The sequence below is a fragment of the Cibotium barometz genome, chromosome 4 (genome assembly GCF_041138505.1).
Source record: "Cibotium barometz isolate CiBa-2024 chromosome 4, ASM4113850v1, whole genome shotgun sequence".
Lineage (NCBI taxonomy): Eukaryota > Viridiplantae > Streptophyta > Polypodiopsida > Cyatheales > Cibotiaceae > Cibotium > Cibotium barometz.
In genome coordinates this window covers 67,906,640-67,927,819 of record NC_141049.1, presented here as the reverse complement: position 1 = coordinate 67,927,819, position 21,180 = coordinate 67,906,640, and the positions used below count along the sequence as shown (strand labels likewise).

At 40.3% G+C, this 21,180-nt stretch overlaps 2 protein-coding genes across 2 annotated transcripts in view; both read right to left on the bottom strand.

Moving 5' to 3' along the window:
• Positions 1–2,363: 2,363 nt before the first annotated feature.
• On the bottom strand, positions 2,364–5,694 carry LOC147639547 (pentatricopeptide repeat-containing protein At5g27110-like). Its single transcript, XM_086792556.1, has 2 exons — positions 2,910–5,694; positions 2,364–2,786 (listed from the first exon to the last, which is right to left on the bottom strand). Exon 1 carries the CDS (start codon positions 5,098–5,100, stop codon positions 3,310–3,312), a length of 1,791 nt encoding a protein of 596 aa, XP_086648682.1. The 5' UTR covers positions 5,101–5,694; the 3' UTR covers positions 2,364–2,786; positions 2,910–3,309.
• The window catches only part of LOC147639546 (pentatricopeptide repeat-containing protein At1g11290, chloroplastic-like), a 39,203-nt gene continuing 23,207 nt past the window's right edge, over positions 5,185–21,180 (bottom strand). The window contains exons 4-5 of the mRNA XM_086794471.1: positions 7,599–7,918; positions 5,185–5,484 (exon numbers count right to left, since the gene is read on the bottom strand). Of these exons, the coding sequence (XP_086650597.1) occupies positions 5,185–5,484; positions 7,599–7,918 (620 nt within the window). The remainder of the gene's footprint in view (positions 5,485–7,598; positions 7,919–21,180) is intronic.

Sequence of the window (21,180 nt, the reverse complement as noted above, 5' to 3'; positions counted from 1 at the left end):
GAATCTTGCTTGCTTGATGGATGTTTGGTAGATAGGTTTGCATCTTGCTTGTGTTCACAATACCCTCTTGCTTGTGTTCTATTGAATCTTGCTTGCTTGATGGATGTTTGTTGGATGGGTTTGATTGTAAGATCTCTCTTGCATGAGCTGCTTCTCTCTATCTACCACTTGTGTGATTGATCCATAGTGTAGGCAACCTTCTTCTCACCTCCATCAAGGTGATTGTTCCACTTGAGGATCTATCCGTTTAAGTTTCCCATAAGATGGTTGAGGTTGTTGATCATGGAGAATGAACCCTTAGAAACATGTCAATTTTTTAGTGGTTGATTAAATGGAGAGATTGTGTGGATGGAGACAACACTTGGAAGAATGTTATTTTCAATATGACACCAAAATCGAGATTTATCTCAGTTTGAGAATGTTATGTTTCATCTCCGAACATATCAAGACTAGCATTGGGGGACCCCAAAAAGACAGTCTGCCCAATGCGAACCAGACCACGGACTACACAGCTGGATTTGTGGCTCATTTGTGGGTAAGTTCCTTGGTGGGATTCTGACCTTGGAAGAGGGGCCTCCCAGTTAGCTCACTGGACTGGCAACATCGTTGACAGTTGTGAGGACTCAGGGTGCATGGTATGTTCCGGTGGCAATTGTCGATCGTAGAGAATGAACCCTTAGAACATGTCGATTTCTGAGTGCTTGATTAAATGGAGAGATCCATCTGTTATGTTCCACATAAGTCAGTTGCAGTTGTGATCGTAGAGAAGTAACCCTTATAAACATGTCAATTTCTAAGTATCATGCAGATGGAGACAACACTTGGGAGAATGTTGTTTCAATCTGATGCCAAAATCAAGATTTTGTGTCCGTTGGAGAATGTTATGTCCATGTCCGAACATAGTGAGTCTAGCATGCAGGATAGTTTACTCAATGTGAACTGGATTATGGGCTATATAGTTAAATTTGTGGATCATTTGTGGAGTTTCTTGGTGGGATTTTAACCTTCAAAAAGGGACCTCCCGCCCAACTGTTGGGTAGGCTAGCAACATCATTGATTGTCGTGAGAGATAGGGTGGCTTGGAAGAGGGGCCTCCCACCCAACTTCTAGTGAGCCCAATTGTTGACAGCATCATTGACAGTTATGAGGAATGGGGGTGTGTTACCCACCATTATGTTCCACGTAAGTCAGTTGTGGCTGTTGATCGTAGAGAACAAGCCCTTATAAACATATCAATTTATGGGTAGTTGATTAAATGCAGAGAGAATGCGGATGGAGACAATACTAGGGATTTGACACACCAAAATCGGATAGTTTACTCTTGTGAAGTAGATTAACTATATAGTTGGATTTGTGGATCGTTTGATGTTATGTGTCCCCGGACATAACGTGCCAGACAGATTACTCAATGTGAACTAGATTAAGGGCTATATAGTTGGATTTGTGGAGTTCCTTGGTGGGATTCTAACCTTGAAAAAGGGACCTCCCACCCAGCTACTACTAGGTAGCCCACAGGCTAGCAGCATCATCGACAGTCATGAGAATTGGGGTACATACTATGGGATGTGCACATGTGTTGAGGGTGCTGGCTACATTGGTGTTGCATTGGTCTCTAACTCGGGGGTGGCTTATCAATATATCCAGTTTGGAGCATGTGGTGGGGTGCCAAACACCTATGTCCTCATGGATGTATAGATATGTTGCTTATGTGTAGATGACCATGAATTGCAGATGCTTGGAGGAGCTTCTCATGTATATTATGCGTATCGACCTTGGGTGACACACAAGTGAGTGGACTTCTGACTTGGTGTGTTTCATTAGTGGACTTCTTGGTGTTTCATCACTGCTCCGACCTCACAAAACTTGAGCTTCCTGCCGGGAAAATTCATTGGTGTTCAAGGTCTTAAGGTTTCATAAACTACGCCCCCTTTCGGAATCCATTGAAGGTCATCAAGGTCGCAACTCGAAGACCAAGCAATAGTGGCCATTGGATCTCTCATTACTTTCTCGAGATCACACGATTGCATGTCACATCATGGGGAACAGCATTATCTCTGCAACGAGCTGATTGGTCAGTATGCCATGCCTTACTTGCAATGAAAGAGCTGATCGGTCAGTATGCACGCTCCACTTGCGATGAGCAAGCTGATTGGTTGGTATGTCCTTCCCCTCCTCATCATTCACTGGCAAGTCAATTGGTCTCGTCACCAGAGGGCTTTACACTATTCTTACCCAGTAACTGCTTCTAAATATAAAAATACTCTCCCTCACATCTTGGCTGTTCTCGATCTAGGGAATAATAACTTGTCAGGGATGCTGACACCTGAGCTGGAAAAACTCAGCACTGCATGTACTTGTTCTTTCAAACAACCTTTTAAGTGAATCTATATTGCAATCAGTGTTCAATTTCTTGGAGAATCTCCAAGTCACTCACAAATAATATTAATATGCTCTGCTTTTAATGTCACTGTTGACCTTCTCTGGCATGTGTGGATCTCCATTTGCAGCTTGCAGCAATTCAAGAAACAGGAATGGTGATACATCTAAGACTTCTAGCAAAAATGGCAAGGGGACATTAAGAAGAAAATTGAGTGTCATGATAGCCACCTCCTTTGCATTCATGGCATTTGACACTAGCAGCTACTGAAGTTTAATCTGAGGCTCTAAACCCCTGCTTATTGGGGTTTAGGCTTACCCGCTTTGCACAAGGAGCACTTGCATTTAAAGGCTTTGCATAATTCGGCTGCAGAAACTGATATAATAGAGATGCTTGCAGAATGGCCTTCCTGCAATGCTAATAAGGAGTCAGTGCCTGTGGGGCCGTCTGCAAATTTACTCCTGTGGTAATGCTCTAAAGAAACATCTAGGAAAATACTCTGTAACGATGTCAAATACGTCTAGCAACTTACTTCCTAATATCCCTTGTGTAATTTTTGAGCCGGATGAACCAGCTGATGCATCTATGTGTATGATATGAAACCTTATTGGCTCAAAAAATGCTGAACAAACCATGTGACGGGATGTGATATGAGGCCCCATTGGCTCTCAACAATCTGTCACTAGCTGCCCTCATCTTGTTTGGATACTCCATATAGAAGCCATATCCATGGAATGTAGATACTTATGGCATCATTTACCATGTTGAATATTTACGGTAAGAGAGCACTTCGACATTTTTGACTCCATCGCTACCTACACCTCTCTTGCCTGCATCAGTATTCAGTAAGGTCAATCAACGTATGTTTGTGGCTGCTATTGGCTGAAGTGGTCCTAGCATCAGGGGACTTTATCATCCACATTGATTTCAGTCTATATTTCAACTTCCTCAAGCATGTTCCCAAAGTTCACTACATCAACAAGCCTGCCAGATGCCGCATAAAGATTTGACAGCGCCACATATGGTATGGCATTCTCTGGTGCCAACTCAAAAGCATGGCTTGCAGCACGCTCTCCTCGATCCACATCAGAATGCGAGCTGCAGGCACCGAGCAAGGTTGCCCGAAGTGTACCAGAGGGTTGGTATGGCATTTTACTGGTCAGATCCTCCCCTTCACTCAACTGCCCTGCACGTGCAAGAAGATCAACCATTCGGATACAGTAATCCACCAGTGGCTTGATGCTATATTTTGAAGTAATTGAAGCAAAGTAGTGATATGCCTCATTGACTAGACCAGCATGACTACATGCACAAAGAATGACGGCCAAGGTGACCTCATCTGGCAACACACCTTGTGGCTGCATACGTTGAAAAAGCCAAAGTGCTCTCTCACCATCCCCATGCTGGGCATATGCTGTAATCATAGCATTCCATGAAAAGATGTCTCGAGTGGGCAAGCTATCAAAAAGCCTTCTTGCTTCTTCCACATTACCACACTTGCTATAAAAGTCAACCAGGCCAGTCCCTACAATTACGTCTTCCTCTGAATCACAAGCAACAACCCGGACATGCATAAGCTTGCCTTCTTTTTTATCAGCTTGATTGCCACAAGCCAAGATAACACTCACAAAGGTCACCTTGTTTGGCATCATGGCCTCCATTTGCAATTGCTGGAACAACTGAAGCGCTACCCTATTCTGCTCATTGTGAACACATGCTGCTATCATTGCAGTCCATGTGATCAAATCTCGTTCTTGCATGTTCTCAAAGACATTGCATGCAGTGTCAAAGTTGCCGCACTTGCCATACATCTCAATGAGAGCAGTCCCCATTACAGCATCTAGCTCAAATCCCTTGTTCAGTATATGGTGATGCACCCACGTCCCTTCGGCAAGGCCTTCCTGTCTAGTACATCCTTCAAGCAAGCTGATGAAGGTAACTTTGTCAGGGTTTAGGCCTTCTTGACACATCAATTGGAACAAACGGAAAGACTCCCTCACCTGCCCACGCTGCCCATATGCTGCAATTATGGCATTCCATGAAATCGAGTCTCGCTTGAACATGCTGTCAAACAGCCTCCGTGCATTACTTAAGCTGCCGGACTTGCCATAAAGATGCAAAATTGCATTATGCACAGCTACATCTAGCATAAAATCAGAGCCCAGAGCACAACTGTGCATCCGTTTGCCTTCGATAAGGGCATCTAACTTGGCACATGCAACAAGAACATTGACAAAGGTCACACTATCAGGAATCACACATTCTAGAAGCATTTGCTGGAAGAACTGAAGAGCCTCCTTAGCAAGACCACGTTGTGTATAGGCCGAAATCATAGTCGTCCAAGACACCACAGTCCGTTCTGACATGTCTTGAAATGTTCTCCATGCATTATGGAAGTTGCCGAACTTGGCATACATGTTGACAAGAGCATTTTTTACAATAACATCTGAATCATACCCTGTAACTGCAGTGTAGGCATGCATGTGAGTGACTTCAGTCATGCTAGTGCAACCATCAAAGATGCTGACGAATAAAATTTTGTCTGGGATTATACCTTCAAGCAACATTTGTTGAAAAAGCTGTATAGCCTGCTTACCCCTATCTTGCTGGACGTATGCAGCAACCATGGCAGTCCAGGCAACCACATTACGGCTGTGATTACACATGTTGTCAAACACGCCTTGTGTACACACCAATGCTTCACATTTTCTGTACATGTTCATAAGAGAGGTTCCCAAGAAAGCATCCAACTGAAGCTCACTACCCAAAATCAAGGCATGAATATGCTTCACATCAGAGAGGGCAGGCTAGCTGGCACAGACAGGAAATACGCTGAGGAAAGTGAACCTGTTAGGAATGACACATTCAAGAGGCATTCGTTGAAACAGTTGGAAAGCTGTCTTGGCCTGGCCGTGCTGTGCGTATGCCTCGATCATGGCACTCCATGAAAACACATCACGCTCTTCCATCTTGCTGAACAATGCCCTGGCATCATCCAAAGCTCCACATTTGCCATACATTCGCAAAAGGAGGTTGTTTAGATAGCCATTCGGCCGATGCTCTCTTTCGATAATGTTGCCATGGACAAGCTTGCCTTCTGACAGGGTCTTTGTATTGGCACATTCCCATAACAGAGAAGGAAAGGAGGCACCATCTCCCTGATTGAGGTTTTTTGGCCGGCCGTTTGAGGTGTCCGTACATGGTTTTTGTCTCAACTTTTCCACTTTCCTTTGTTGCCCTTCAAGATGTCTATGCATGATCCCATATCTGGCCCTCTGTTAGTGAGGGCGAAGCCATGGGGAACATCCCCACTTATACAAATGCCAGACGATAGATACCGAAGCATCCACACACATAAATCAACCGGATGCTCTCTCTCTCTCTCTCTCTCTCTCTCTCTCTCACACACACACACACACACATGTACTAATGCAAACACACACTCTTTCCCCCTACACACTCTCACACATAGACTTCCATGTCTCTGTCTCTCTCTGTGTTTCTCTCTCTCTCTCTCTCTCTCTCTCTCTCTCATGGAGTTGTTATTCAACAAGTCTTGTGTTCGAATCTCACTCCTGTCGGATAGATCTTCTTAGGTCTCTTGGGATTGTTCCTACGACATAAAAACAACGTTCTCACACACACACACACACACACACACACACACAAATACATTCATGCACACACACAAACACACTTCTTTCTCATGCACACGTGCACACACACACACACACACTCTCTCTCTCTCTCTCTCCCACATGTCAATATATATTATCTATAATATTATGTTTTATTATATTTAGAGACGTATACCTATATATACATGTACATTTATAAAATAAATAAACACATATACACATATATTTTTAATTAATATTAAATTTTAACAAGTGGGGATGCATGATGAGGTGTGTTCACTCTTAAATAAGTGGGGATGCATGATGAGGTGTGTTCACTCTTAAATAAGTGTATCTTATATACAATGTCTTTTGTCTTCTCTTTTGCATACATATGTATGTGATTGTGTGTGCACATACACATGTATGTATGTGATTGTGTGTGCACATACACACGTATGTGTGATTGTGTATTGTCTTCACGCGTGCATGTATTGTGCAAGTGTCTTGATTGTGTGTATGTGCTAGTGTGTATTTGTTGTGTGTGTGTGTGTGTACATGGTGTGTATGTTTTTATATATGTGTATCCATAGCGAGTGTCTGCATGTACGTGTGTGTGAGCATGTGAATATACTCGTGTGTACATCTATGTGTGTGCATATGTGTGTGTGTGAGTGTGTGCATGTCCATGTGTGTGCACATGTACTTGTGTATGTGAGTGTATTTATGTGCTTGTGTACACATGTGTGTATGTGAGTGTATTTATGTGCTTGTGTGCATGTATACACATGTGTGTATATGCAAGCTTGAGTATGTGTGCAGGTGTGCATATCTCTATATGTTGCATGTGTGTCCATGTGTGCGAGTGTGTGTGTGTGTTTGTATGCGTGTGTGCACGTATCATGTGCTTGTGTCTGTGTGTTATGTGTGTGTGTGTGTGTGTGCATGAATATACATGTGTGTGCGTCGATATACATATAAATCTATTTATATACATGCTTACATACCTATAGATACACATACATACATAATACATATACGTGTGTGTGTGTATGTATATTCTCTCTCTTATACATGCACATAATATATATGTTTGTGTGTGTATGTGTAAGCTTGAGTATGTGTGCAAGTGTGCATATCTCTATATGTTGCACGTGTATCCATGCGTGTGCGAGTGTGTGTATGTGTATTTGTATGCGTGTATGCACGTATCATGTGCTAGTGTCTGTGTGTTGTGTGTGTGTGTGTGCATATGAACATACATGTGTGTGCGTTGACATACATATAAATCTATTTATATATACATGCTTACATACCTATAGATACACATACATACATAATATATATAAGTGTGTGTATCTATAGGTATGTAAGCATGTATACAAAGATTTCATTGAAAGATGTGAGATGAGATCTTCTTAGATTAAAATTTAAAATTGCATTGGAAGATGTGAGATTTGGCTCCTCCTCACGCTTGCAAGAGGAGTGGTTATTTTGAATTAGCCCCACCTCCTTTGGCCACGTGGAGGGAGGTGGGGTTGTGGTTAATCTTGTATAGATGAAGATTTTAATGTCTCTTTTTGTATTTTTTCTTTTTTCTTTACCTTGGGTAGCCTAAATCCGTGGAGGAAAGCAAGCATCAAGAGCAACCTACCTAGCACGCTAAAAACAACCTCCTTAAGTCCTGTTGTTCCATCGTTGTGGAACACAGTCTCCGAATCGAATCCAAGACCTCCAACATCGTCAATATCCTGGCACTCTCTTCCATCGACGTAAATGGGCATAAGTAGCAGGATTGTGCTCAGCAACGACAAGCTTGCCTCCTCGATGTGCACCTCCATCGGCCTCGTTTGCAAACTAGCAACTCCATCATCTCTTCCGGCATGCTCACATTTCCCAGCTTGCTCTTCCAATACTTCATCACCTCCTCATTCCCCATAGCAAGTGATAGCAGTTTGCCTATCGGTTGAAACCACCTTGATCCGTCGCCTCTGCTAATCACCTGCACTAAGATGGACGTGTTAATTAATATCTCGCCTTCTCTTCTTATATGTTACTATTACCCAGTTTAGACTAAAGTTTCCAACACCCTTTCTGACATCGTTCGACTGAAACGAAAAGCTAATGATGCATACAAGAAGCTAGACTCCAAGGTGTTAGTTGGTGAAAATATTTATCTTGGGTAGCCTAAGATGCTTGCAGGATAGCAAGAATCGAGAGAAACCCATGTGGCACGCTAAAAACAACCTCTCGTCGAAAGCCCATAACAAAAAAAGCCAACCTTAATAAAGCAAAGCACACAACACTCGTGGTAAAAAACATGTGGCAAGGTAGGCAACAAGCTGAATGAAGTTAAAATTGGTATCACAATGTCTATGGAGGCGGAAACGCTGGTGTATCGTCTGTGGAGGCAGAAATGTTGGTGTATCATCTATGGAGGAGGAGCCATCGTGTATCATCTCTGTGGAGGCAGAAACGCTATTGATGGAGATTATCATGGGGAGGATGAGCTTCCTGTCCTAGTCTCATGACCTTCCACTCTTGCTGTAGGGCACAAGTACAAAGTCTGGTTGTTGATGATGATGCAACCACCACTACAGAGAGGAGTACGATGTTTCGTAGTTGGCCTCTCAATGGATCCCAACCTTAACTACTACGCTCCTCTCATTGTAGATGCTCTATTGAAGGATCTAACGGCGGGCAAATATTGCATCCTCTGTGGTTCACGGCGGCAAAGCATGAAGAGCACCTATGCTATGGCTGCCATAAATAGGCTATGGAAGGAGTCACAGCAACACTCTGTGTACTTAGCTTTTGGTGTGAATGATGCTGATGAAAACTAGGATAAGCAGAGGCTTTGGGCTTGCTTGTGTGACCACCTTCACCTCGCAAGCCAGTAATGTGCATATCATCTCCCTCTTCTTGAAGGAGATTGCTTATCCCCATTACGATCATCATTGATGAAGCGGATTCTCTGATTGATTTGCCTCGCACAAGCTATCTTGGTGCATAAACGCAAGCAAGTACTCTCTCTCTCTCTCTCTCTCTCTCTCTCTCTCTCTCTCTCTCTCACACACACACACACACACACACACACACACACATGCACATCATCAAAACCAACTACACTCCATGCTGCTTTAAAGCTTGCAAAACAAGATTTTTTTTAAATTCTTTCAGCGTTTTTGTGTGAGTGCTTGGGTAGCATACTTCGTGTAGTGTAGAGCATATTTGAAATCCTCGAATGAAAATGAATTTCAAAGCATACTTGGAAGCAATGCTGGACTAACATTCGCAATCAATGAGCTTAAAGCCTGTTCTTATGTTCGATGGGGATTCAAAAGTACCTCGCAAATTAGAAAATTACAAATTCATTACCACATTTGAAAATGAGTTTTGTATCGTGAATCAATACGTAGAACTAATGGCCGCCTTCAACACTGAAGGTGGACTCTGCCAACTCCGCGAAAATCCTATGACTTGATGAATGACGTGTAACTCAGATTCAAATGTGGTAATGAATTTGGAATTATCTACCTTGTGATATACCCCAAGATCTCTGTCGATGTCCATCGATTCCTCATAGGCTTGATGTTCATGCTCATTCGAGCTCTATAAGTTGTTCATATAAACTTGAGAAAGACACACATATGAAGAGGACGTGTTGTAAAAATGGTATGGGTTGTAGTGTCCATCTTCATTCAAGCACTTCAAGATGTTTATACATGAATGGAAGGACACACGTTCTTTCAAAGAACGTTGACAACACATAGGTGCAAGCAATCATCAAGAGGATAATGCTACCCAAGCATTCTAGTTTTTTATTACAAAAAAGCTTGAAATATATTAAAATGAAAGGAAGCTAAACCGCTAGCATTTACAATAAGCTTTTTATATACGAAGAAGCTTAACTTCAACAACCAAAACTAGAATCAACAAGACATTTCTTAAACCCCAATCCGAGTTTGAATTCTAAAATATAGTTAATTAGCTCTATGTCTCTCGAAGTGACAACCAGATCCTCTCTCTTCTTAGTTTCTAGATTCTTTGAAACTTTTGGTTAATCGTGTTGTGGGTTGATCTGGTCTGATTCTTTCTTTGTCTTGAGGATCGAGTCAAGTCCAACAATGTTAGAGGCCAACTTCTTTCTAGAGACCTGTAATGCATTCTTGAGCTACATATCCAGAAACTATGGATCAAATCATTTTTTTATTTTGAAATACAATACCTATTCCTATGTAACCATATAGCCCATAGATAAACAGTTGTCAACACATGAAATGAATATATGGGGGATAGACTCCATGTGCCTTTTGCATCTCGGATAGATCCCATCCCCAAATGCTAGTTTTAAGGCTCTTTCAATAGTCCATAGTGCCTTATGTAGGATCAGCCCACAGAAGGCTAGAAACTTTGGGGGGGGTATTATCCTGAACCAAGCATGTTCAAACCTAAACCTCTATTGCCTTCTGTCCTAATCCAAGTTCCACCTGTGATTTAGTTTCACATGGAGGGAGGGATTCACTTCTTTGAAGTGAGGGATAGGGAGAATCTTGTTAGAACCTTTCCACACAATAGCCCTAAAATTTGCTGGCCCTTTGCTATGAATATATTTAGCCATGTTGTTATAACAAATGGCCAGCCTTCTACTTCAAAAATTCATCTTTGACTCTGAGGTTTCTGGTAAAGACCAAATTAATTTCACATATGTTCCAAACCTTCCAGCTTCCTTTAACCAGCTCATTGTCTTTGGGTTTAATCTCAGTTTTAATAAAGAGTAAGGTTATCAAAGGCAACTTCTTCCATCTAACATCCCTTGAATGGAGAAGGAGGGAACATCCCTATGTAGTAGTAAGGCCCACTCTTCATCAAGCTCCTTATCATCCATTTGGCCACATCAATTTTACTGAAGAGTAAGGTTATCAAAAGAAACTTCTTCCATATAGTCATCCCTTAAATGGAGAAGGAGGGAACATCCCTATGTAGTAGTAAGGCCCACTCTTCATCAAGCTCCTTATCATCCATTTGGCCACATCAATTTTACTGAAGAGTAAGGTTATCAAAAGAAACTTCTTCCATCTAGGCATCCCTTAAATGGAGAAGGAGGGAACATCCCTATGTGTAGTAGTAAGGCCCACTCTTTATTAAGCTCCTTATCATCTATTTGGCCACATCAATCTACTATCAACTAACTCTTACAAATATCTAGCAAACCCAGACCGCCTTCTGATTTTGGAAGGGTGCAGTGATTCCATGCTACTTTGGGCATTTTTAAAGAATATGAGTTGCCACTCCTTAAGAAGTTCCTATAGAGGGTGTATCTAAGATTTTGATGATGGTCTCCCTAATAGGAGAGAAAGTAGATCATGGAAGGGATGAGAATATGTTTAAGCACCATGATTCTTCATACCATACTTTGCTAAAGATTCTTCCACTTGTCAAATTTCATTTTGACTTTGTTCGTAACCCATTGCTATCTCTGATGAAGGCTGATACCAAAACCCCTCAGGACACCCAATAGCCTAAAGATTTTACCTTTCGAGATCTTCTTACACCCTTGATGAAGCATCCATTGGGGGGATCTTGGAGCAACGTCTTGATCCCCATTTTCTTATGGTTAATTTGAGATCCGGATGCCAAGCAAAAGATATGTAAAACACTTTTGGAAGGATCATTATGCACCATACTATTGGTGTCATTTTGAGAGGGGTTGGGGGTATTGTGCATGCAAGGATGCATGTGTGCAAGTGCACAATTTGTGTACATGAAATGCAAGGGTGAATGCACACACATGCGCATGTGTAAATACATGGATGGGGTACACATGCACGTGTGGTGCATATGGGGGTGTGGTGCACGTGCACATGTGTGAAGGTGTGAATGTGTGCATGCATGGGGGTGTACATTGGGACCATTGTGAAGGTGTGTGTACATGCAGGATGTGTGCGTACAAAGTGGGTGCATCAGGATGGAATGGGAGGGGGTGTACATGGGCGATGTGCAAGGTGCAAGGTGAAAATAGGTGTGGGGTGCACGTGCAAGTGTAATGTGGGTGCACGCATAAGAGCGAGGTGTGTGCACCTACACAAAGTGCAAATGCGATGCGTATGCATGAGCATTGTGCATGTGTAGGTGTGTAGGTACACGCACGTGCAGTGTAAATGGTTAAAAGTGTGTGCTCATGCATGTGTGAATATGTGTGCAGATGCATGTGGGAATGTAATGTGCAAAGGTGGGGTGCCATTATGCGGATGTGAATAAATAAATGTACAAATGCAGGGGGTGAGGTGTGTGCACTTGCACGTGCTAATATGTGAATGGTTGCACGATAGTATGCATGTAAATGTGTGCATGTATGAGTGTGCGTGCATGTGCAAAAGTGTAAGAGTGTGTACAAAAGCATGAAGGTGTGAATGTGTGTGTGCATGTACAGATGTGTGAAAAAAAATGGGAGTGCATGAGGTGCACGTGCATGTGCACCTTAGTGTGTGAGGTACACACACACACACACGAATATAAGTGAATGTGCATGTGTGTGAATAGGTGCAAGTGCATGTGTAAGGACATGAATATGTATACACACGTGCATGCGAATGATGTGTGCATGTGCAAGAGCAGTGTAAATGGAAGAGAATGTGCATGAGCAAGTGGGTGCGCGTGAAAATGTGTAAGAGTGTGCACGTGTGTAGGTGCATGTGCATGAAGGAGGGTGTGCACGTGTAAGTGTATGAGATGTGTGTGCAAAGGTGCACACATGTGCATAACATTGGTGTGCACATGCATGTTTTTGGTTTCGTCATGCTACATGTTTTTGGTTTCTTTTAATGATGCTCATTATTTTTTTGGGTTTTTTGTGCTCCATATCATTCTCTATGAAGGTCATAACTATACACTTGAGAAGGAGGGCTATGTTGCATATAACCCCTCCAACGTAGCAATCCTATGGAATTCATGCTTCTCCATGTCATAGAACCCATTTTTGGCTTTTTCACTCAATATTATTAGGAAACATGCTTTCCACTCATTAGGGTGCATATATCCAGTTATCATACATTGAAGAATGAAATCTCTAACATGAGTGTCTGCTTCCTCATTCCAACCCCATCATAAGGCTTTATATCAACCCTTATAGGTTTAAGAGGAGTCTTGATTACATCATTTTCTCCCTTACACTCTTTTTTGCCTTTAGTCACAAGAATCTCTTCGGCCTCTAAAGCTTGGTCATCAACAAGGTTATCAAGAAACTCATCCCATATTCGTAGGAAACTAGGCTCATTGTGCTCTAAGAAATTTTTATGTTCTTTATCAACTTTATCAACAATTTGGGTTGCAAACTCTCTGGACCTCTTATGCTTTTGTGTGCTAGTAGTCCAACTATACAACAAGTCCAAAAGAAAAGTTAGCAACCTACAATAAAAATAGGAATGTAATATGAGCTCTATGTAAAAAAATAAATTTGTAGGTTCGCGTCACTGGACCACAGAGAAAAAGCTTGAGTCCCACTAGGCATACCACTGTCAAGAAATATTCTAGAGCCTAAGCTTTGGAGCTAAACCCAAGCCCAAGAACACCTAGCAAAAGAAAGCTTCTTAAAATTGACAACTCTCCTCAACTCCCAAAGTGAAACCCAACAAGAAAAGGACCTATGGTTGGAGTGTGCATCTATGTTCACTGTCTGCTACCAGGAGTATACAATGTAATCAATATCAATCCCCACACCTTTCCACAAATGCTATATGATTAATATTCGTGTAATGTTTATAATGTAACATGCAATCACTAAAAACAAACCAAGTTTGAGTATAAATATTACGCACTGAATTCACAATGATGATGTTGATAAGTGTGCAAAGGTATGAGTCACAAGAGTTCAACAAAATATTTAATATGTGTGATGATGGAATTTTCAATATTGTTTTTTTATCAATGTTCACAAATAAGGAGGGAAAAGAAAAAAAAAGAGCTTATCTCCTTTTGCTGAGTGTTTCTTTTGCGCTAAATTCCGTCTATGTTGTTGTCGATGTTGTTGCCGTTCTCGAGTGTGTGAAAATCCTCTCAATTCTTAAGATACAAAATCAATGAAATTATACAATTTCTTAGTAGGGATTTTGTGTGTGAAATCACAAGTGAATGTGTGTTGTCTTCTTCTTTTTGTTAGGGAGGGGGATTCTCACAAACTTCCACATTGCAGAGATTAATTCCACCGAGTGTTGGAAAGCTTTGCATGTTAGGGTATATATACAACTTTGAACATAATATATATCCATCAAGTAATCGAGAGAGAGAGAGAGAGAGAGAGAGAGAGAGAGAGAGAGAGAGAGCTTTATCTCTCCATGCCGACATGAACTTGTGGCCGTTTGCTGCGTTTGTCATGGCGATGTGCTGCCACTTCCCACTATAGTGGCGGGGCTTTGTGGTGCATGGCAGTAATGTGGTTGCTCTATGGCACATGACGGTGTTGATCGTCGACTTTGTCATTAGGGCCAAAAAGGCTTTTAAAAAAAGGCCCTTTCTTATTTTTTTCATTAAGGAACTGACAAATAAGAAGTTGCCACGTGCACAAAAATATGACATTCTTATCTCCTCTATCTTGGAGGTTTTGAGCTTATTTTCAAATTCAAAACGGCATCTTTCTCTAATTTAGCCAAAATACACTGAAAACGAGGTGAAGTAGTCAGTTTTAAGGGTGGAATAAATCTCTTTTTGCATGAGGTCCAAAAAAGCAAGGTGCATTAACTATCCCTTTTTGGCAATTTGAATTCCTCTCACATTACAATACCCACCATTCCTCTCAAACACTATTTTTGCTTTTTTTTTTTTTGCTCTTCAAGCTTTAATGGCTTTTTCTCGATGCCCTACTCATAATATTACTTCTTGTATATTTCATAACATAAAAGAAGATGCGGTTTGGAAGCCATTGACTTTAAATGCCGATGATTGGGTAACAATGCTTCCATCTTGTAAGGGCTCTCATAGAGTGAAGAGAACTAAACAAGAGGAAATTAAAAACCATTGGAAAGGCCACATCACTGCATTTAAGGTGACAGTATAGGGATGGTTTGCAAAAGTTCAACATGTTTACATGGCCAAGGATATATTCTTGAACCCTGCAATGCAACCATCTATGCATTCACACTATAAGTTTTGTAATGCAAACTAATATTTTAATATGTATTGTTATTGCCTATAGCAAATAATAAACATGTAGCTATTTGATTTCTAGACGTGTTTCCATCAACATGTGTTGAATGGCAGCCTGTGGAGAGCTTAAGTGGCACATTTCAAGCCATTTATAAGGAAATTTTGCATATTCTATATCTTGAACAAACATCATCTTTTTTTAGCAACAAGAATGGTTTGTTTGTCTACTTTGCACAATATAAAGTTCCATCTGGAGCAGGTCCATATGGAGAGCTTAAAGATCTACCCATTCCTCTTTTGAATTCACTCAATTGGGAGATCCCAAATACATCAACAATTTTAAGCTTTAAAACCAAAATTTCACAAGACATCCAGAAGAAGGCAATAACACTAGGAAGGATCTCAAGGAGAATAAGTCTCTCATGGTTTGTTCCTCTTCATGTGTTTGTTGCTTGTTTCAGGTCCTTTGTGTTGCAAAGAACAAAGACTATGTGGCTAAATAGAAGGTTGGCTGAACAAGATTTGGACTTTGTTCTTGGAGACATGTGGAAATCAAGGGAAAGATTTCATCTAGGTGACACTATAAGGTGCAAGGCAAGTCCCAATTCATTGGCCCTCTCCTACCAAATAACCCGTCAATCCTTGGTTTTAGGGTATGATTATAGGAGGTGGAGGCAAAGTCTTGACTCTAAAGAAATCTGTTTAGAGTTTGAAATAGAGATCAAGGTTTACCCTTTTCAAGAACCTAGACAGCTTGTTGTTAATGTTGACTGGACCTTAAAAGATATTAGAGATTCACTTGAGTTTCTTGATTGTACAAACTCTTATTATAGGTTCAAGATCAATGATAATGCCATTGGAAAGAGGGTTGAAAAGTCAACCCCTTGTATCAAATGTATGCCCCCAAATATTGTAGCCTTCGAGCAATTATCAATGAGAAGATATGAAGAGAATTGATGAATACATATATGTTTTTTTCTCAACTTTAAACATGTATTTGTGTGTCTTAAAATTATGTTATTGATAGAAAATGGTAGAGTGACAAGGCAGCATCACAAAAAACTACTTTTCATTATAAAAAGATGTTTTCTATTCTTATAACAAAATGTTACATTGGGATAAACTCAAATAAGCTCCATAAAATGGAAATACTTTACATTGGGATAAACTAAAAAAGGCTCCATAGGGAGCATGTGTAATGGGCTCCTCAAATAGACAAAAATCATTGGGCCTCCTTAATTTTTTGGGCTACAATTGTAGAATTTTGGGCCTCTTCAGATGAAGGCCCTACAAATGGGGCATTTGTAGGCTCTTCAACCTGTGTATCTACAGTTTTGGATGTTTTGAGCCCCCCCTCCACTATCCATCATCTGCAGTGGCTCCAAAATTCACTTGCCTTCTGGCACTTGGAGCTTCCCTAGCCTCTGATATATTCTTCTTTATTCTCTTAGAGTAAGTCTTTTTTGAATCAAAGAACTTCAGAGGTACACCTTGTCCTTTGGAGTGTGCTTGGAGGAGGGATTCTTGGTGGGTAATTTTTGGCTCTAGGAATGACCATGCTTTAGGGGAGAATACATGGAAATCCCTTGTTGCTGCCTTTCTTCTTTAGCTTCTTTTCTTTATGTGTCTTCTCTTTTTGTTCTGGAAGTGGGGAATCTAGGTCATGGGGAGTAATTTCTTTCTCAAGAATGCAAGAAATGCATTTCTCCCCGACCCACCAAACCCATGATTCAGGATAGTCATGTATCTAGAAAGTGCAAAAAACATTTAATTAGAAACTGAAATTAAAACCAAAATGAAGAGCACAAAGATACTATAAACTTATAGTCCATGTAGTCATTCTATATTTCATTTCAATAAATCTCCTAGCATTTGCAATAACTCTCCATCCACAAGATGTAGAGTCTGGTTGAATAGGTGCCTATCAAACAAACATTTCTTGAATAATAGAACCATAATGAAACAAAGGAAAGGGGAATACTCCCACTTGCTGACTTAAATACTTGAAAGGATTCTCACTTAGGAGATCTTCATATTTCTTTTCCAAATATGCAATGATAGCTTTGCATGAGCTGAAATTTGTAAAAAAAAGACATTATTTGACAAAACATGGCAAAATTTCAATAAAGCAATGACAAAATTGATAATATGGCTCATAGTTGGTTTGCCCATGACTTCCCCTTAGAGAATTCATGAATATGGCCTGTCTTCCGAGAAGCAATCCAAATAAGACTCCAGTGACAAGAAAAAAATACATTCATTAAAATCTTGGTAAAGGAAAATGAGTAAACCTTTCATTATAAGGCAGTATAATTATATTGCATAATAGCACATCTAAACCTACTGAAGAAATGCTCCAATTTACTATCAGACTCCAACAAATTGAAACTGACCAAAGGATCTAATACAAACAGGTTATCTGACATTTCCTTTGGCAAACTTGTAATAATGGCTCTGAAACAAAAGAATCATAATCAAGAAACCAAGCTTAAAATCTACCAAAAACATAACCTTGTGAGCAAAAAATTTACCTGAGCCCACAAAGGAGAATAGAGTCAATGATTTCAAGACTTTTATCTTCAAGCATGATTTTGTATTCAGGAGTGATGGTGAGATATTCCTCCTCTCCATGTGCTGACACATTGACAATCATATGGCCATGAACTCTTCACATTGCTTGGTGATTCAAGGCCCCAAGCCTTGCTATTTCCTCTTTCAAGATCTCATCTTCTGAAAGCATTGTGCTTTCATGTGCCGCCTCCTGCGTCTCATGCTCTTTCTCAGCCTTTACATCTTTAGCTTTTCTTGTCTCATATAAATGAGTGACATCCTCAACTTGGACATGCTTCTCCTTGACAAGCCTTGTAAGTGGGATGTTGAGGATATCAAAGGCCTTCTTATCAGAAGTTGGGATGGGCTGCAAAAATGTGTCAAATCTATGCCTGATCCTGCTAACCACACTAAAATCTTTATTCATCAAAGTCACTAGGCTACAACAGTTATACATGTGGCAAGCTCCCATTCGTTGCATGGATGGGCTTCAATGATCGTGACACGTGGGCACTCGACGTTTCAATGGTCATGACACATGGCAGTGTCATATAAAAGAAAATGCTCTCTTTTTTTCACATTTTTCAAATAAAATTAAACTCTTACTTCAACTAAATGGCGCGATTTAAGAAATTTCGCCATGGATAGCATAATTTTGTGCCGTTTGGTTAACCCTCCTACTTCAAATAAATGCCGCGAGTTTGAGCATTAAGACATTTCCGACCCCATCGTTGTGCATCATTTGTGAAGGTCCTTCTCAACACCATGGAGCAACATGAAGGTACTTCCGAAATAGGTCTATGTGAGATCTTGGATGAAACACTTGGTGAAAAGCTCCTTGACTTCATGCTCAAGGGGGGATGTGAATCAAGTTTCTTTAGTGTTGAAAGAATTTTTTTTAATACAGAGTTTGATTTAGAAGCTATGCTTGATCACTCTAAGGACTTCCTTTCTAAAGAGTGGGCCAAATTTCAACTTTTGTGTGAGGGTCAAATAATCAAAGTGAATGAAGTTGAGTATGTTCATTTGTCTTTGATTGGTGAAATCCCAACAGACAGGGGGAAGGTCACAACAAGAAAGTTTAAATTATTAAACTTTGCTTAGTTATCAGATGCCAGCACAACAGATATGCCATGAGCATAATACAGCTTGCATATTAATTCACAAGTCTCTTGCAGACCTTTTTTTCTTGTACCTTTTGGTTGACATGAGGGAGACTTTGGCAAAGGTTGAGAATTCCTCATCTTAGGAGAATGCTTTTATTTTGAGTGAATTGGTGAAAGGAGAAATTGAAGAATTGGTTGAACTAGTAGAGGATGTTGAAAAGGAGCTGAGTGCATGTTTGGATGTGGCAATGTTCAAAGTTGAAACAATAATTGAAGAGTCTCCTATCCTAGAGGAGGATGTTTCAGAGTCATCATTTACCTTGCCAAGCCTCCCCTCCTTCCATATTAATGAGAAAAAGTTAATTTTGCTTTCACATATCCAAAAACATTACAACCTTAGGAAGGACTATTGTCTGTCAGTTATAGCATAGGGTTGTGATGTTACCTTAGGCTTCATAGACATTGAGAATAAACATAAGGAGGAGTTCATTGCTTTGAATACAGATACCTCCAATGAAAGATTTATTGATGGATCAAATTCCTTGTCTTTGTGTATTAGAAGGGCATTAGAGGAACCTCCAACTCTTAAAGAAGATGAAGACTTTGAGTAGAGGCCAGAGACCCTTTTGTTGAGAGCTTTGATAGCCCAAGCTCATCTACATCTTCATCTATGGCAGTACATCATGAGCTTGAGAAAGAGGGGTTGTTGAGATTCAAGCTCGATGTCAGCTTGTGCCAGTTGCACTATGTGCTGGCATGTTAGGTAGTAACATGTGTGAGACATAAATGACCGCGTCCAATTGGTCATAGTGTGGACATTAGCTAGGGTTAGCAGTGTGTGGACACAACACATGTAGTGTGTTGTAGATTATGGATTATGGCTTTATGCATTGTGTGTTAAGGGAGATGGATTCCCTCTATGGTTAGGGTTTGATAATACATTAGGGTTTTCTCCTGTGTGTGTGTCTCTTCTCCCTCTACCTATTTTTCATCACCTTGGAGTTGCTAATTTTGGGAGAGAGAAGCAACAGGTTTCTGAGCCAATAGAAGAGAAGTATGGCTCCATTAATTTATGGAGAAATAAAGTGCTTGGAGAAGATGAAAATAAAAAAGTGAGTCAACTTTTTGTTGGATTAATTCATTCTTGTCCTTGTGCATATTGAAATTGCGGGTTGTTTTTCTTTGTTAAATTGACTCTATTTGTTTATTGTGTAGATTGAAATTGCACATGAAGACAACTTCTTAGGTAGAGGAATGGGTTCAAGGGGAGCTATAGTAAATGATGCCAGCAAAAAATACTCAGCCCTTGCCCACTATTTGCCACATATGGACAAGGAGATTTTCATTGTTTATCACATTGTCTTCTCAAATAATCCAAATGTACCAATGTTAGCCCTTAAATTTCTTTCAAGGTTGATGGGATACTCCCATATCCAGTTTAATGCAAACAAAATAATGCTCTTGGAGAAGACAACTGGAATCAAAAATTTTGGATATGGTCTTGGGTTTTGGGCCTCAAGGGCTGGTTATTTTTTGTGCTATTCATCTTATGCTATTGCAGATAACAAGACAGATGTCAACCTTCTTGGTGGATATAGTGGGATAAAATTTATGAGGTATAGAGGAGATATGCCTGAGAACAAAAATGTAAAAAAAACTCAAGAAGTAATTTCTATTCAGAATTGCTGCAAGAGCTTGTACATATAACATTTTCTGCCAATATATTTATGTTCAAAACTGGCATTGTTTCTCCTACTTAATTCATGCTATCATTCTTTGAAGTTGTCTTCCACAAAACTAGTTGAGTAGCTCTTTCAATGCATTTCTCCTTGTCTGTCCCCTCCTCCATGCCTTGTACTCCTAAAAAATGATGTGCATGCTTGATAATGTGATTTCTCCATGCCTTGAGTACTCCAGCTAGCAAGTGGTCCTTGGTTCTCAGCAAAGAATGGCCCATGAATATAAAGAATATGCTGTATGTGCAAGAATATTTTATATTAGCCATGTTTGTTTCATACAAAGAAAATGGCTGAAAGAAATAGCATGCAAAGGCTATTTTGTCTTACCGAATAATATGTGATATCTTTTTCTCCCCATGCCAGAGCTGATTTGCTGGAATAAGATTTATGATTTCTTCTTTGAAATCCTATGCATATGTTACTGTTCTTTTTTGTTATCTTAGAAGCTTGGGAAATTCATCAAGTCACATCCACACTTCCATTATCTTTTTTGCTACCTATGGATTACTTGCTACATTTGTTGTTAATTAGAAAATCTCTTTCCAACATTCCCACATGGCATTTACCTATTTTTTATCATGATTTCTCAAAAATCTTCTAGTCTTTTGATCCTCCCATTGATACATCTAGAAGAACATCACTTGTCTTAC

Coding starts and splice junctions, on each gene's coding strand:
- LOC147639547 (XM_086792556.1), bottom strand. CDS start 5,100: ATGAACATGTACAGAAAATGTGAAGCATTGGTGTGTACACAAGGCGTG.